This window comes from Pongo pygmaeus, chromosome 7 (genome assembly GCF_028885625.2).
Source record: "Pongo pygmaeus isolate AG05252 chromosome 7, NHGRI_mPonPyg2-v2.0_pri, whole genome shotgun sequence".
Classification (NCBI taxonomy): Eukaryota; Metazoa; Chordata; class Mammalia; order Primates; family Hominidae; genus Pongo; species Pongo pygmaeus.
In genome coordinates, this window is record NC_072380.2 from 111,811,442 (window position 1) to 111,826,613 (window position 15,172).

General features: G+C 34.6%; 1 protein-coding gene across 23 annotated transcripts in view; it reads left to right on the forward strand.

Moving 5' to 3' along the window:
• VPS13B (vacuolar protein sorting 13 homolog B) overlaps positions 1 to 15,172 on the forward strand; it is a 915,151-nt gene that overhangs the window by 401,439 nt on the left and 498,540 nt on the right. For 18 of the 23 annotated variants that reach the window (XM_063669399.1, XM_054497603.2, XM_054497598.2 and 15 more), the window contains one exon: positions 5,538 to 5,685. In XM_063669399.1, coding sequence (XP_063525469.1) covers positions 5,538 to 5,685 — 148 coding nt within the window. The remainder of the gene's footprint in view (positions 1 to 5,537; positions 5,686 to 15,172) is intronic. The other 5 variants (XM_054497602.2, XM_054497610.2, XM_054497605.2 and 2 more) reach the window with 1 other exon arrangement.

Consider the following 15,172-nt stretch of genomic DNA (forward strand, 5'->3'; position numbering starts at 1 on the left):
AACAGAGCTGGATTTTAGAAAGTATACTCTAGCAGAATATAGAGAATGGGTGATACAGAAGTTAGACTAATGGCAGTAACCAGTTGGGAAAAATTTTCATTGTAAATTCTTGATTGGTTATTCTCTAAGTAATACAGTTATTTCCAGTGTACCATAGATATCCCTGAAGGTCAAGTAGAGTGTTCTAGCAGCTTAAGTAGATTAGATATTCATTTCATTGATACCAAGCATATTCAAATATTTTGATTTTTAACTTTTTAAAAAATTATAACTTTTAAAATGAATATACAATCACGTGCCCCTTAATGACGGGGATACATTCTGAGAAATGCATCATTAGGCAATTTTGTTGTTGTGCAAACATCATAGAGTGTACTTATACAAACCTAGATGGTATGGCCTGCTAGACATCTGGGCTATAACCCATCTGTGCTATAGCCTATTGCTCCTAGGGTACAAACCTGTACAGAGTGTTACTGTATTGAATACCTTAGGCAAATGTAACACAAAGGTAAGTATTTGTATGTCTAAACATAGAAAAGGTATAGTAAAAATATGCCATTATAATCTTATGGAACCACCATCATGTATGCAGTCCATTGTTGACTGAAACATTGTTATGTGGCACATAATTATAGGTATATTTTTCTAATTCAGAAATAATGGCCTTATTTAGAAGCTAAACTACTTGCAATACCAATACTTTGGGAGGCAAGGTGGGAGAATTGCTTGAGCCCAGGAGTTCAAGACCAGCCTGGGGAACATAGTGAGACTCTGTCTTTACAGAAAATAAAAATTAGCTCTGCGTGGTGGTGCAGGCCTATAGTCCCAGCTACACTGGAGGCTAAAGCAGGAGGATTGTTTGTGCCTGGGAGGTGGAGGCTGCAGTGAACAATGATCACACCACTGTACTCCAGCCTGGGCAAAAGGGCAAGACCCCATCTCTAAAAATAATAAGAATAAAAGGTAAACTAACAAATACCATAACCCCACTCATTCAGAGTTACAAATAATGTTGGAGTATATGTCTCCATAGCTAAATCTTTGCATTCGTCTTTGTTGACTTAGAATATATTTTTACAAGTGTAATTAGTAGCACTAGGCAAGTATTTTGCATTTTAGAAACATATTTTAAGACTTTTGTTGTATCACCAAATTGCTTCCAAAATTGGTATACAATTTGCATTTTCTTTTTCCTTTTTCCTTTTTCTTTTTTTCCCCACAGGGTCTTGCTCTGTTGCCCAGGCTGAAGTGCAGTGCTGTGTGATCACAGGTCACTGCAGCCTTAACTTCGTGGGCTCAAGTGATCCTCTTTTCTAAGCCTTCTGAGTAGCAGGGACCACAGGCACCCACCACCATGCCTGGCTAATTAAAAAAATTTTTTTTTTGTAGAGGTAGTGTCTCACTATATTGCCCCGGCTGGTCTAAAACTCCTAGGCTCAAGTGATCTACCCACCTAAGCCTCCCAAGGTGCTGAGATTACAGGCATGAGCCCCATGTCCAGCCCAGTTTACATTTTGAATAGCAATTGATAGCATTATTATTTTACTACAGTTTGGCATACTTAAAAATATACTTTAAAAAATGTTCTTAATCTACTATTTTACTCTTGAATGTTCCCCCTGCCCCACCCCACCATGGAAAATTGAGAGAATTGCATAGTTGAGCCGTATGTTTCCATACCCAGGTTCAATATTTATCAAGTCATGACCACTCATCCTTTTAAAATCTGTTAGGTGAAAAAAAATGCCGATATACAGTATTGGTGAAAATGTAGAGAATGATTACTGTTGTTGTGAGTGAAAATTTGATAAATTTGTCAGTATCTAATAAAATTGAAAATTAGCGAACTTATAACCCCAAACTTCTACTTCTTGATGTAGGTATGCTCTTAGAGTGAAATTCATGTAAATAAGGAATACTGTGTAAGACTGCTGTTGCGTATTCATTACAATAATGCGAAAATTTGAAAACCTAAATGAAAATCTGTAAGACGGTTGATAAAGTATGAAATATTCACATGGTATAACATTTATTAAAAATAGACCTTAGTATGGATGTCTCAAAAATTATAGTTGATACAAAAGCAATTTCCCAATGATGTATGCAATGTGAGAGGGCTTATATATATTTTTCTAAAGCTGCCCTTAATGTGTGTCTGTAAGTGAATGCAGGTGTAAAAATTAAGTTGAAGGATTTGTACTAATATCATAATAATGGTTGACTCTGGGAGGAAAGGGCAGTAGGTTGGCAGTCAAAGGGGATTTTAGTTTTATCTATAATACTTTTTTTTAAAAACAAATATGATAAACTGTTAATAGCCATTAATTATTGGTCATAATAGGTATGTTGTATTCTTTGTAACCCTCTAGTATTTTTTTAATTTGTTAAATTAATAATTAGTGAAAGATGGTTACGTTTTATAGGATGCATCTATGAAAAGCTTTAGGTATTTTGGGATTATGGGACATTTTTGGGTTAAAGATAGAGCAGATCTGAGACTAGATTGCAACTGAAATTTGAGGAGAGCTATAGTACCAGAAGGAAAAAGAATGTAAGCAGGGTAATAGGAGGTTGTTAAAAATGAATACTGCTTATTTTGATGTTTTTGACCAAGGTAGCCATATTTCTAGAATAGTGGAGGAAATCACTGGTCTTACTCCTTATTTGGTATCACTTAATGCCTGACATGCAGCATCTTTATTAGCAGTCATTCACAAATATAGGTATTTTGTATACAGCTATGTACAAGGCATACAGGAGCCTTACTCTTATGTTAGAAAGTGGTTTTGTTTGGCCTTGGCCTTTTAATTCTTGCCTGTGTGAAAATACACTCAGAGTTGACCGGGCGCAGTGGCTCATGCCTAAAATCCCAGCACTTTGGGAAGCTGAGGCAGGTGGATCATGAGGTCAGGAGTTCAGGATCAGCCTGGCCAAGATGGTGAAACCCTATCTCTAATAAAAATACAAAAATTAGCTGGGCGTGGTGGCAGGTGCCTGTAATCCCAGCTACTCGGGAGGCTGAGGCAGGAGAATGGCTTGAACCCAGAGGGCAGAGGTTGCAGTGAACCAAGATTGCACCACTGCACTCCAGCCTGGGAGACAGAGCGAGACTGTCTCAAAAAGAAAAAAAAAGATACACTCAGAGCTTTAGCTGCCCAAAGGTATTTTTTGTTTGTTGTTTAGTATTGCCAGTACCATGAAAATTTATTGGATCTATAAAATTTTGTATGGATTTATAAAACTTTGTGCTTTCATTAGTTGCATCTTTCAGCTATTGTGCTTGAATTTACACTGTATAGCACATAAATTTTCTCTAGTTACTTATTATATAGTTGACCCTAGAAATAATGTGAGGGCTAGGGACACCAACTCCCTGCTTTGTCAAAAACCCATGTATACCTTTTGAGTCCCCCCAAACTTAACTAGTAGCCTACTGTTGATCAGAGACCTTAATGATAACATAAATAGTTAATTAACACATATTTTATATATTATATGTGTTATATGTGGTATTCTTACAATAAAGTAAACTAGAGAAAAGAAAATGTTATTAAGAAAACCATAAGGAAGACAAAATACTATATAGGACGAAAGTAGATCATTCTTGAAGGTCTTCATGTTGAATAGTAGGCTGAGGAGGAAGAGGAGAGGTTCGTCTTGTCTCAGAAGTGGCAGAGGTGGAAGAAAATCCACATGTAAGTGAACTTATGTGGTTCAAACTTATGTTATTCAAGGGCCAAGTGTATATTAATTTTAATCCTGAACTTGGTTGTACCTTTTTAGAGTTTGGATTGTATTCCAGGAATATAAATGGACAAAAATTCAAGGGATTATGGAGTCACTAAATATTAGAGTATAAAGAGGTTTTCCAGTCCACCCCCCCTCCTTATTTTTTAGATGAGGAAATTTAAATGCATCAAAACTTAACAATATAAGGAGCATTTCTCATCTAGGTCTTAAAAATGGTTTCCAATTTAGATTTGTGTATTATCAGTTTGACTAAATACCAAATATAAAAGCAGGCACTCTATGTTGTGATGCTTTCGATAATTTATTTAATCTTTTCTCATTTTCAATTTTTTTTTTTTTTTTGAGACGGAGTCTCACTCTGTTGCCCAGGCTGTAGTGCAGTGGCGCGATCTCGGCTCACTGCAAGCTCTGCCTCCCGGGTTCAAGCCATTCTCCTGCCTCAGCCTCCCGAGTAGCTGGGACTACAGGTGCCCGCCACCATGCCTGGCTGATTTTTTGTTTTTGTATTTTTAGTACAGATGGGGTTTCACCGTGTTAGCCAGGATGGTCTCGATCTCCTGACATCGTGATCCGCCCACCTCGGCCTCCCAAGTGCTGGGATTACAGGCGTGAGCCACCGCGCCCAGCCTCTAATTTCTTTTCCTTTTTTTTTACTCAGCGTGACTAGCAACTTGTAAAATAATATGCCCTTTTCCATGTTTCAGAACATGATTGATTTTATTACATAGTTATATAATAAACATGTTTTCATTGAAATACTTTTTTATAATGTAAATTATATTGAGTATTTTAAGTTGGGTGAGGCTTAACGTTGGATCTATAAAACTTTGGTTGTGGTACTGAAGATAACCTTAGACTACACTGCAGCCTGACCAACTGCCGCCAGGTTCACCATCTGATACAGCTATGTTACAGTTATCATCTGTTGTTTCCAAAGCTACAATTTCCTTCTCAAACTGTGGCTAAAACCCAACATTTGATGATTGTTTTCCACCCACTTCAACATTGATCTTTGATCCTATGGCAAACTTAAAACTTTTTTTGCCAATAATATGACAAAATTGTATTGGGCATCATCAGCAGTAACATCAGACTTTATTTCAGTGAATAAAGATGAAACAGCTGCTTTATTGTCCAGCTCAGCCCTCATGCATTCAATAGAGGATCATAATATTTTCCAGCTTTCTCTAACTAGTTATTTTTCTGTGCTTTCTGAATATGCTATGGATATCTTTTGTCAGACAAAATATAGAGATTTTCAGTATTCTTTAAAAAAGTTGGACTATCCATATTAACATGTACATAATCAGTTTGTAAAAGTATGTTTCTAAAAACATAAGGATTTTTTATAAGGATACATTTTATAAGGATAACTTTATAAGGATACTTTTCCATTTTTTGAAAACGTAATTTTCAAAGTGAATTTTAATTTTAACTTGCTCTTTCCATATTATTTTAGTACTTCTTAGTAAAACTTACGTTTTCTGGGTACTTACAGGCTCTTTGGTTTTCACTCAGAATTTTAATTTAAAATTTAAGTGGATAAGCATTGCTGTGTGTGTGCATATGTGTGTGTGTCTGTGTGTGTGTGTGAGAGAGAGAGAGAGAAAAAAGCGGGGGTGTGGGGACAGATGAGGGAGGGAGAGATTGATTGATTTACAATAATGAAGTCTCAGCCCCAACTTGTGAAGGACTGTCCTCAGTATTGCCGTGTTTAACCTTTGCTGCTTAAGAAATAGTGAAAAACTAAAAACTAAAAAGTTTTTCATTTTGGCTCTTTCCAGCAGCCTGTGGTAGCTGTTCCTCTTGTTATGCCAGTTTGTAGAAGGAAAGAGGATGAGGTGTCTATTGGAAGTGCACCCTTGGCAAAGCAGCAATCATATCAGGCCTCTGAATATGCCAGCAGCCCTGTAAAAACAAAAACGGTAACAGGTATGTGTCAAGTACTGTAAAGGGACTATGATTTTACTCCACTTCTAAGCTAGTAAGTTAGCATCCACAATTTCATGGATGCTGGCCAAAGACATGAGACTCATTGAGTGGAGACAAAGAACTTTATTATCCACAACATTAGCAGTAATCACAGTATTAGCATTTTCTTGTGTTAGTGCCCTGAACCCAGTTTCCATAAGGTGGCATGAAGAGGGCCAAGAATTCTGAATTTAGGGAACTTGAACCTTTTATAATGGATAGAAAGCATGCCTGCCCTATTCTCCAGAGGGAGGCGCTGTGTCTCCTTTGCAAGGGTGTGAGCACACTTGCCCTTTGCACAGAAGCAGGGTCGTATTTCTGTCTTCTGAGACTTTCGCTATGCAAATATCCTTAAAAACACAGTAGGAAACAATGACAATCACTACCTTTACTTAAGAGACCCATAGAGAATTATCTCTCAATAGTATGTTCCTTCTTTAAGTGAATTCTTGAAAACGACAGTACACCTTAATCATCTTTCCTCCCTTCTCTCATATTCTCTGCTAGATCTTCTATGCAAATATAAAGTATAACTATCCTTCTATAAAATAATTTATTTCCTTTTGTGTAATAAAAAGCATTTTACATATATAATTCATCAATATATAATTAAAAAAAGAACTTTATGGTTTCATTTTGTGATTTGTTTTTTCTTCTTAACCTCTAATTTTTATGATGATTGGCTACTTTCCTTTGGGTAATTTTATATCTTTTCTTCAGCTTTATTTCTCATAACGCAGATATTCCCAACCACGTTGATAAAGATTTTATAGTTTCAGTAAATCAGAACCATCTATCAAGTCTGTTATGGGCAAGACTCTGTTCTAAGTGAAATTGAGGGCAGAAATATTAAGAAGATCCCTACCCTTAAAGAATTTAAAATATAATCATATATGCAAGGAAATTCAAATTAGCTATTGTAGTATTTAAGTCATATTTAACAACCAAAATGCTAAAATAAATTTTTTTGTGGTGTTTTATATGTATTATTATTTTGTGCTCTATGATTTTTCCTAAAATATGACATTAATTATGTTTATTTTGTGGAATCATTAGACTTCCACCTGTCCATAGCCACAAGCCTTTTACTTTGTTGAGATTTTATCAATTGACAAAAACGCCTGTGCCTCATTTTGTGTCACAAAAAGATTATATAGTTTGTGTTGAGTTTTGATTATAAAATTAAATATTCTTTCCTTTAAATGCCGTGTTAAGTTTAAGAGTTAGAGTTTAGGTTTTACATAAAGGTTTATAATTGAGCTGTTAATTTACATAATGGTTTATAAACATCACCTTTTAGTTAAGAAAATACATGTCCATTAGTGAAAAAAATGGTAAGAATTACCTTACATGCATATAAACCACATATTTAAAATAGTGGTTAAGGATAATTAACGGTGACAGAAAATGCTTATAATGCAAATGAAAATAGATAATATAGAACTATTTAGAATATGCGATCACAGATTTTGAAATGCATCTGTATATGCATGGAAAAGTTTATATGTAAACTCATACCAATCACGTATCAATTCATAAATGATATCAGTTGATCTGATAATTATTTTGCCTTCTTTATTATACTTTATGTTTTTGTAGGAAATTAATAATTGTTAGTGAGGGAAAATAAAAGCTGAAAACATAATTTCTCATCATTAATTACTTTATAAAATATGAAAACATAAACAACACATTGTTTTTTATTTTAAATTATTAATATGAACTATGATTCTTTTCTTTAGAATTAAAGATAATTGCATTTTATGTCTTTGGTGTTCCCCCACCTTTAGAACCATCAGAGATATCCTATAGGTATTCTTCTTACAGATAACGACATTATTATTTCACCAAATGTATCTTCTTACTCAAGCTTGCGTAAAAATTAATAGGCATCCAACTAATGCTTGTGATTGCCCTGTTTGGTGACTGTGAGCAGTCACCAAAGGTAAAAGGCCTTGAGTATAACATTTATTGTTTATGAATTCTATTTCTTCCCCCTTGGGTGCCCACTATTTTTAATTCTCTGGGGAACTTGGCAGTGGTACTCTCTCTCTTGTTGATAATACTCTGTCCTAAACATTTTCTTTACTTAGAATTATGTTTTAACACTTTGTTTTATTTTTAATTAAAGGATACAATCTTCTTTTTTAGATTAAAAATATATTTTATGATTTCTTAGAGTGTGTACATACATCTAAATGTAGTTATCAATCAGTTTTAATTATTATTTATATTGCATCATAAATTGTAATGAGTTTGTTAAGGCATTGATAGTCTTTTGCACATCTGCCTACCTTTTTTGGTTGTTGGTTTTTGTTTGTTTTTTAACCATCTTAGCCATTTTCAGTAGCATTAGGTATAAATCAGTAGCATTAGGTATAAATCAGTAGCATTAGGTATAATCACCTTGTTGTAAAATAGACATTTTATTTTTTAACTACATGTTACAGTGGAGAAATGTTAATGTTCATTTTATTTCTGAGTTCTTATTAAAATTGTTTTTTAAATTTATATCATCACAGCCTATGGTCCAATGTTGATTTTAAGTTCATCCCCAACAAGTTATATATAGTGGTTTTGGCACATGAATACCAAGACCTGCTGATACTGCACTGGGTTTGATTTTGCTTTTTAATTATTCAGTTAGAAGCGGACCTTTTCCTCTTCCAAACTCAGCCAATGTTAAGTGGCTGGCTACAGGGGGACCTGTGCTTGATGGCTCGGAATGTGCTAACAGCAGAATTCCACTATTTCAATGATATAGTCACGTAAGGCAGACTGAGCCAGAATAAAAACTTGCTGTTCTGCATGAAGATAATCTATTATCACAGAATTCTAAATAATCTTCCAGAGAATCTGTATATCCTTCAAAACAATGAAACCCCTAAAAGCTATGCCATTTGTTTACCCTAGGTTTTGAAATGTTATAAACCTTAATTTGGAATTCTTGATGAAAATGTCTGTGATGGAGATGAAAACTTAACAAGCAGAATACTCCATAGATGATACTTAAGAGATATAAACCATTTTATCTTACATGTTTATATATTACTTCTCACGTCAACATAATAAATACAGAGTTAAAATAATAGAAGCCTTTTAAATTTAAGACACCTTGACTGTTGCTAAGATAGTAATAAATGAAGACATGTCATAATGATGTAGATTTGGTAGATAATACTATAAATTCAAAGTATAGAACTTTAGCTTCTGGCCATGATAGAGTAACAGGGTTTAGATTTATATTCCTGCTGTAAACAACTAACAAACTGGATAAAATATATGGGGAAAATTCCCCAGTTTCTGGACATTGGACAATAGGCAGTGCAGGAGTGTGATTCCTCATAGAAGGGAAACAAAGGTGAGCCCTAGGATTTCCCTAGCTTTCTGCCTCAAGGCATGTTTCGGAATACAGGGCAGAATAGGACATCTCAAACTGAGTTCAGCAGTCTTTCTGAGTTGTAGAGACAAGAACTGAAGTTTAGGGAGGCAGAGATGACTAGAAATTATGGAATAAAATTCCAGAGATGGAGAAAGCTATGCAGAGAAAGAGCCCCTGGAAGCAACATAGAGTTCTTGAGAGCTTGCTGAATAGCAAGACATGAATGCATGGCGATGAGACCTCACAGGGTTTGGCAAAGAATAACCTCGGAGCTATGATCTTAATGATTCCCACCCTTACACAGGGTGGAAGGCATTGAAGTTCCTACTGTCCATCATATATAATTCTCATTGGTTATTTAGGACATTCAGTAAGATCAGAAGGGCTAGGCCTCAGTAGTGGGGCTAAACTATCTATAGAGTAAAGGCTACCCTAGACTCACCTTAAACAAGTTTGTAAATCAGCCTCTGAAGGAAACAAAATAGTGAGTAACTTACTGTTAAAAGGAATACAATACTATTGTAGCCCAACATCATTAAAAGGAATGCAATAAGATGGAGACATACAACAACTTAAATATAACAGTGCCAAACATTCAATAAAAAAAATTACTAGAGGTGCAAAGGAGCGAGAACTACAAGCAGGAGAGAAACTAGCCAATAGAAATAGGCTGAGAAATGACACAGATGATAGAATTAGCAGGTATATTAAATACCTATATGTTAAAACAGGTGTCATAACTATGTTCAGGTATTTACAAGAAGTTGGACACATTGAGGAAAGAAATGAAAAATGTATAAAGAACCAAACTCAATTCTACAGATGAAAAATAAAATATCTGAAGTAAAAAAATTTAGTGGAATTAGATGTAGAGTAGTAGATATTTCAAGAAAAAGAAATTAATTAACTTGAAGACATAGTGATGGAAACATGCCAAAATGAAGCACAAAGAGAATAAAGGAAAATAACTGTACAGAGCCTTATCGAACCGTGGGATGAAAATTAATTATGGTTGTGAGGGTAGGGCTCACTGAAAGTTCACATTTGACCAGATACTTGAAGCAGGCGAGGGAGTGAGCCATGTAGATATCTGTGGATAAATGATTTGGAATTTTCTATGTATCTATATCTATATATACATATATATATAGGAATAAATGATATACTGTAACCCTTTCATTTTATAATTAAGACTATTGAGTCACAAAGAGGTCAAGCAACTTATCCAAGGTTAAAAAGATATTTATTGAGACTTTTTAAAAATTGAAATTGCCAGACTATAGGAAGAGATCAAGCAACTTATCCAAGGTTAAAAAAGATATTTAATGAGACTTTTTAAAAATTGAAACTGCCAGAGTATAGGCACTTTGCGATTATTTCCTTCTTTCACTATGAATATTTCCTGCTTTCCTTCTTTCATGGCATAGGCAGTCCTGCAAATCAGGTCTGTGCAAATTTTGTCATCTACTATTTCATCTCTAATACCTAATATATAGCCAGCCAATTTCAGTGCGTTTTCTTTGCTAAGGAATTACTCTAAATTTGCAGCCCTGTCCCGTGGCACTAAGATAGTGAAAGATTTTGCATCAGAGTTACCAAGATGGATACTACTGGGAAACACCTTTTATGATCGTGTTTCATAATGGCATTGATGGTTCCACCTTTCTTTATTTGAGTGCCACTTTACTGATGCACAGTTAAGTTCCTGGATGAGACTCAAAAGTGAAACACTACTGTTGGTATATATTTTTTGGCCTTGGTATATCCTTAAATATATTCCAAAATACTGACGCTTCTACCAAAATAAAAAAAAAAAAAGATCCTTCAGATGTTTCCATTTTTATTAGGCATATGGAAAATCTATCTTTTATGCCTAGGTCTCCAAGAGAAGTAAATATGAAAAATCTTGAAATCTTAAAAAGTACATTGTTTATATTACAGATAATAAAAGGCTTTAGATTATTGTTATTTGTTTTTAAAGACTCTGTCTTTGGAGAATGATCTTTGGTTATTGAGTAGAATATTTCTTCTTTCTTTCTTTATTTATTTTTTGAGACGGAGTCTCACTCTGTCGCCCAGGCTGGAGTGCAGTGGCGTGATCTCGGCTCACTGCAACCTCCTCCTCCTGGGTTCAAACGATTCTCCTGCCTCAGCCTCTTGAGTAGCTGGGACTACAGGCACGTGCCGCATGCCCAGCTAATTTTTGTATTTTTAGTAGAGACGGGATTTCACCGCGTTGGCCAGGATGGTCTCAATCTCTTGACCTCGTGATCTGCCTGCCTCGGTGTTCCAAAGTGCTGGGATTACAGGCGTGAGCCACTGCGCCTGGCCTGAGTAGAATATTTCTAATTACATTTTTTTGCTGACCTCATTTCAAGGTGTAATATTTTAAATTTATGCCAAATTTTAATAATATATTGTTTAGGCTTAAGTTTGGCTGAAAATATCAGACTACTCTAAATAACAGTGCTTTAAACAAGATCCAATTTTGTCTCTCATTAGAAAGTTTAAGCACGCACCCTAAAGCTATTATGATCTTTCAAGATCAGGAAGCTTTTTATTCTACTTTGAGTGGCCTTCATTGCCAGGCTTTCCTCATGGTTCATGATGGTGGCTTCAGCATTTAATCAAGTCTGCATTTCAGTGAGCAGAAATGAGTACAGTGAAAGAAAAAGTGCTTTCTGCCTCATTAAGCACTACCCAGAAGTTGCACACCCCATTTTGTTTATATACTCTTGGATAGAAGCTAGTTACATGGTCCTATCTAGCTGCATAAGAGGTCTTGCAAATGTAGTATGTAATCTTTAAGGCCATGTACCTGGCTACAACTTGTATGTTCTAACTAAGAAAGAAAGGGAGAGTGGATAGTAGAGATTATTTAACTGCTTCTACCATAGTAACTTGAAATGGAAAATCAAAAGCTAAATTTTGGAAAAAAATAGAGAATAAAAATATTTTCCTTTTAGTATGCACATCACAAGACAAAGTTGGTTAAAAAAATGTTTTTAGTGTTGCTTAGATATTTCACAGTAAGAGATATAGACTTGGGAGTCATCAAGATATGGATCATAGTGGAAGCCACAGAGTGATTGAGATTTCTCAGGAGACCATACAGAGCAGGATGAGAAGAGAGTGCAAAATTACATTCAAAGGAACTCTTTAATGGAAGAGTAAGGAGAAGGAGCCAATGGAGGGAGTTCAGAAGCGTCATTATGAGAAGTAGGCAACAAAACTACATGTATATGTGTGACACAATTCCAAAGAGTTTCGAGAAGAAGGTGCATGACATGCTGTAGAATCATCAAGAACAATGAGGCTGAAAAATAGGCTGTTAGTCTGTGGTCAGTTGACCAGAGGATCTTTAATTGTTAAGGAATGGATGTGAATTGAAGAAGGAGAGACAACCTATGTACACCAATCATTCAAGAAATTTGACTATATAGTCACTTGGAGTACGTGTATAGCAATAGAGATGTAAAGAGACAAGGAGACAAAACTGGAGATACCACAAAGGCTGAGGATAATTTATACAGTGAGATCACAGGTAAGCAAGATATAAAACCCATGCACAGATGTGAGACTTAATGATCAGGAAAAATCATTTCTTCTTTAAGACAGAGGTAAGAAGATAAGACTATGTATCATTATATATTCATTTACTTATTTTTCTTTCCACAAACAAGTATTTATGTGGGACAAGTATTTTTTTTGCACTGTTTTAGAGAATCTAAGAGATCAAAAAATGTATAATTTTCTCAAGACAAGCCTCCTGTTTTTCTCATACAGGGAACCAGTTTTTCAGGTTAACTTTGGAATGCCCTGGCTGAGAAGAGGGGTTCATTCAGATGGTTAGAGGGCCCTAAAATTTTATTTTTTCTTTACAAATGTCATTTGAAAATATTAAAGCATGAAGGTAGACACTATTGTATAATATGCAATTGATTTTATCAGGGATAAAAGATGGTTTTTAAAAATTTTACTATTTTGGAACAGAAAAAGGTTGAAAATAAAATAAAGTCTATCTAATTAAGTACATCCAAAGTAAAATAACTTGAAAATATAATTCAGAAATTCATCAGATAATTTAATGAAAATATGTTTACTAAGTTGTTTTGTACATTGTAAGAAAAATTATTTTTATTTCTAAATCAAAATTCAAGGGAAAAAAGTATTAGCAGTCTGCAGAGCTTAAAATGATATACAAAGTTAAAATTATTTCATAAGTTTTTTCTGCACTATTCTAGGCAATCAGTATAATTTGTAATTAAACAACATTTCTAAGATTAATTTTCTAAAGGATTTCAACAGATGCTAGATGATTATTTGATATGTTACCCATATTGTAGATGATTGTAGCCATAGACTTAATTTCCTTAACTCTGTTTAATGTTTCATGTTTTATGAAGGTAATAGTTTATGAAGATGATAAGTATGAAGTATCTCTGATGATAGCTATCATTTTCATAAACATGAAGCATCCCTCGGTCATCTCATGACAATCTTTTATAGCCATATCTATCAAATGCGTTACTTAGTTGACATTTACCACATATTTGAATTTCTTGCATTGCTAGTGTTCATATGAAAACTCCTGAAATGAATCATTAGCTCATAAAGAGATGTAATTACACTTTATTTAGTATGTCTCCATGTGTGCCCTGCGGAGTATTTTATCATTGGTATTTGATGATTAATTCCAACAAAGTGTTCAGTTTGTTAAGCAGACTGGGTTTATTTATTTTTATTTTTCAATGTACTACACTTTATTTAACATACATATAATGTCCATCTTGTTGGATCCTTTTCTTGAGAGAGTAGCAATTATTCCATATTTAATTTTTAAAAAATTCTTGGTCCTTACCTCTCTGGCTCACTTTTTATTTTTCTAGGATTGTAAAGCAGATTTATTTGTGTATGGTTTCTTCTAATGTGTTCAAGTTTTGCTTTCTATTTTTACTTTGAAGGTAGAACATAGACTTCATTAAATTTTCTCAGAAGAGAAAGCTTTAGAAGGTAAATTAATGTTGAAAAATTGCTTCTACTTCTATACCCTATTGGAGTTATTTGACTTCCATTACTGTTAGCACTACCTCACTCCCGTCCCCTTTTGAACATGCTGGCCCAAACTTGGAAAAAAACAACAAAAAGAGGGAGGGGGAAATAAGAACCCCCATCCCCACCCCAAAACATGGTTTCTTGGTTTCCTTCAGCACCGTTGAGGCAGGCTAACATTTCGTTAAAAGCATTGCTGAATACTAAGAAGGAATAAATTAGAACAAATACAGAAAGCATAAACTATTTAAAAATAGTTAACCTTAAAATAGTAGTCTTCAATTGTTTTTCTTACTGCACTCCTATCAGTAATTTTTTGAGCAAGCATCCATAGTAGTTATTGATTTATACATTAAATATATGTATCACTATTTAATGTAATAAAGCATGTAAGGTTATTTTAATTTTATTATTATTTAAATTGTACTATTCAGATAGAATTTTAATACATCAGTAATGTTTCAGTGGGTATAATATTGCATGGTATTACTTTTTTTTTGTTTTTGTTTTTGTTTTGCGGTGGAGTCTCGCTCTGTCACCCAGGCTGGAGTGCAGTGCGCAATCTCAGCTCACTACAACCTCTGCATCCCGAGTTCAAGCAATCCTCCTGCCTCAGCCTCCCAAGTAGCTGGGATTACAGGTGCCCACCACCACACCTGGCTACTTTTTGTGTTTTTTAGTAGAGACAGGGTTTCACCATGTTGGCCAGGCTGGTCTCGAACTCCTGACCTCAAGTGATCCATCCGTCTCGGCCTCCCGAAGTGCTTGTATTACAGGCGTTAGCCATTGCACCCGGCCTGTATGGTATTACTTTTTAAATATTTGTTTAGTACTTTGTTATAACAACTTATAAGTTTAATTTTTAATTAAGTTTATTCCAATTGTTGGTTTTAATGGCTGACATAATTGGAAAGCTGCCTCACTGAGATACATCATATTGAAGAGATGAAAAAGGCATCATTGACTGTACTCAGGATACTTATTTTTCAGTCCCATCTATTTTGCAAAGGTTTG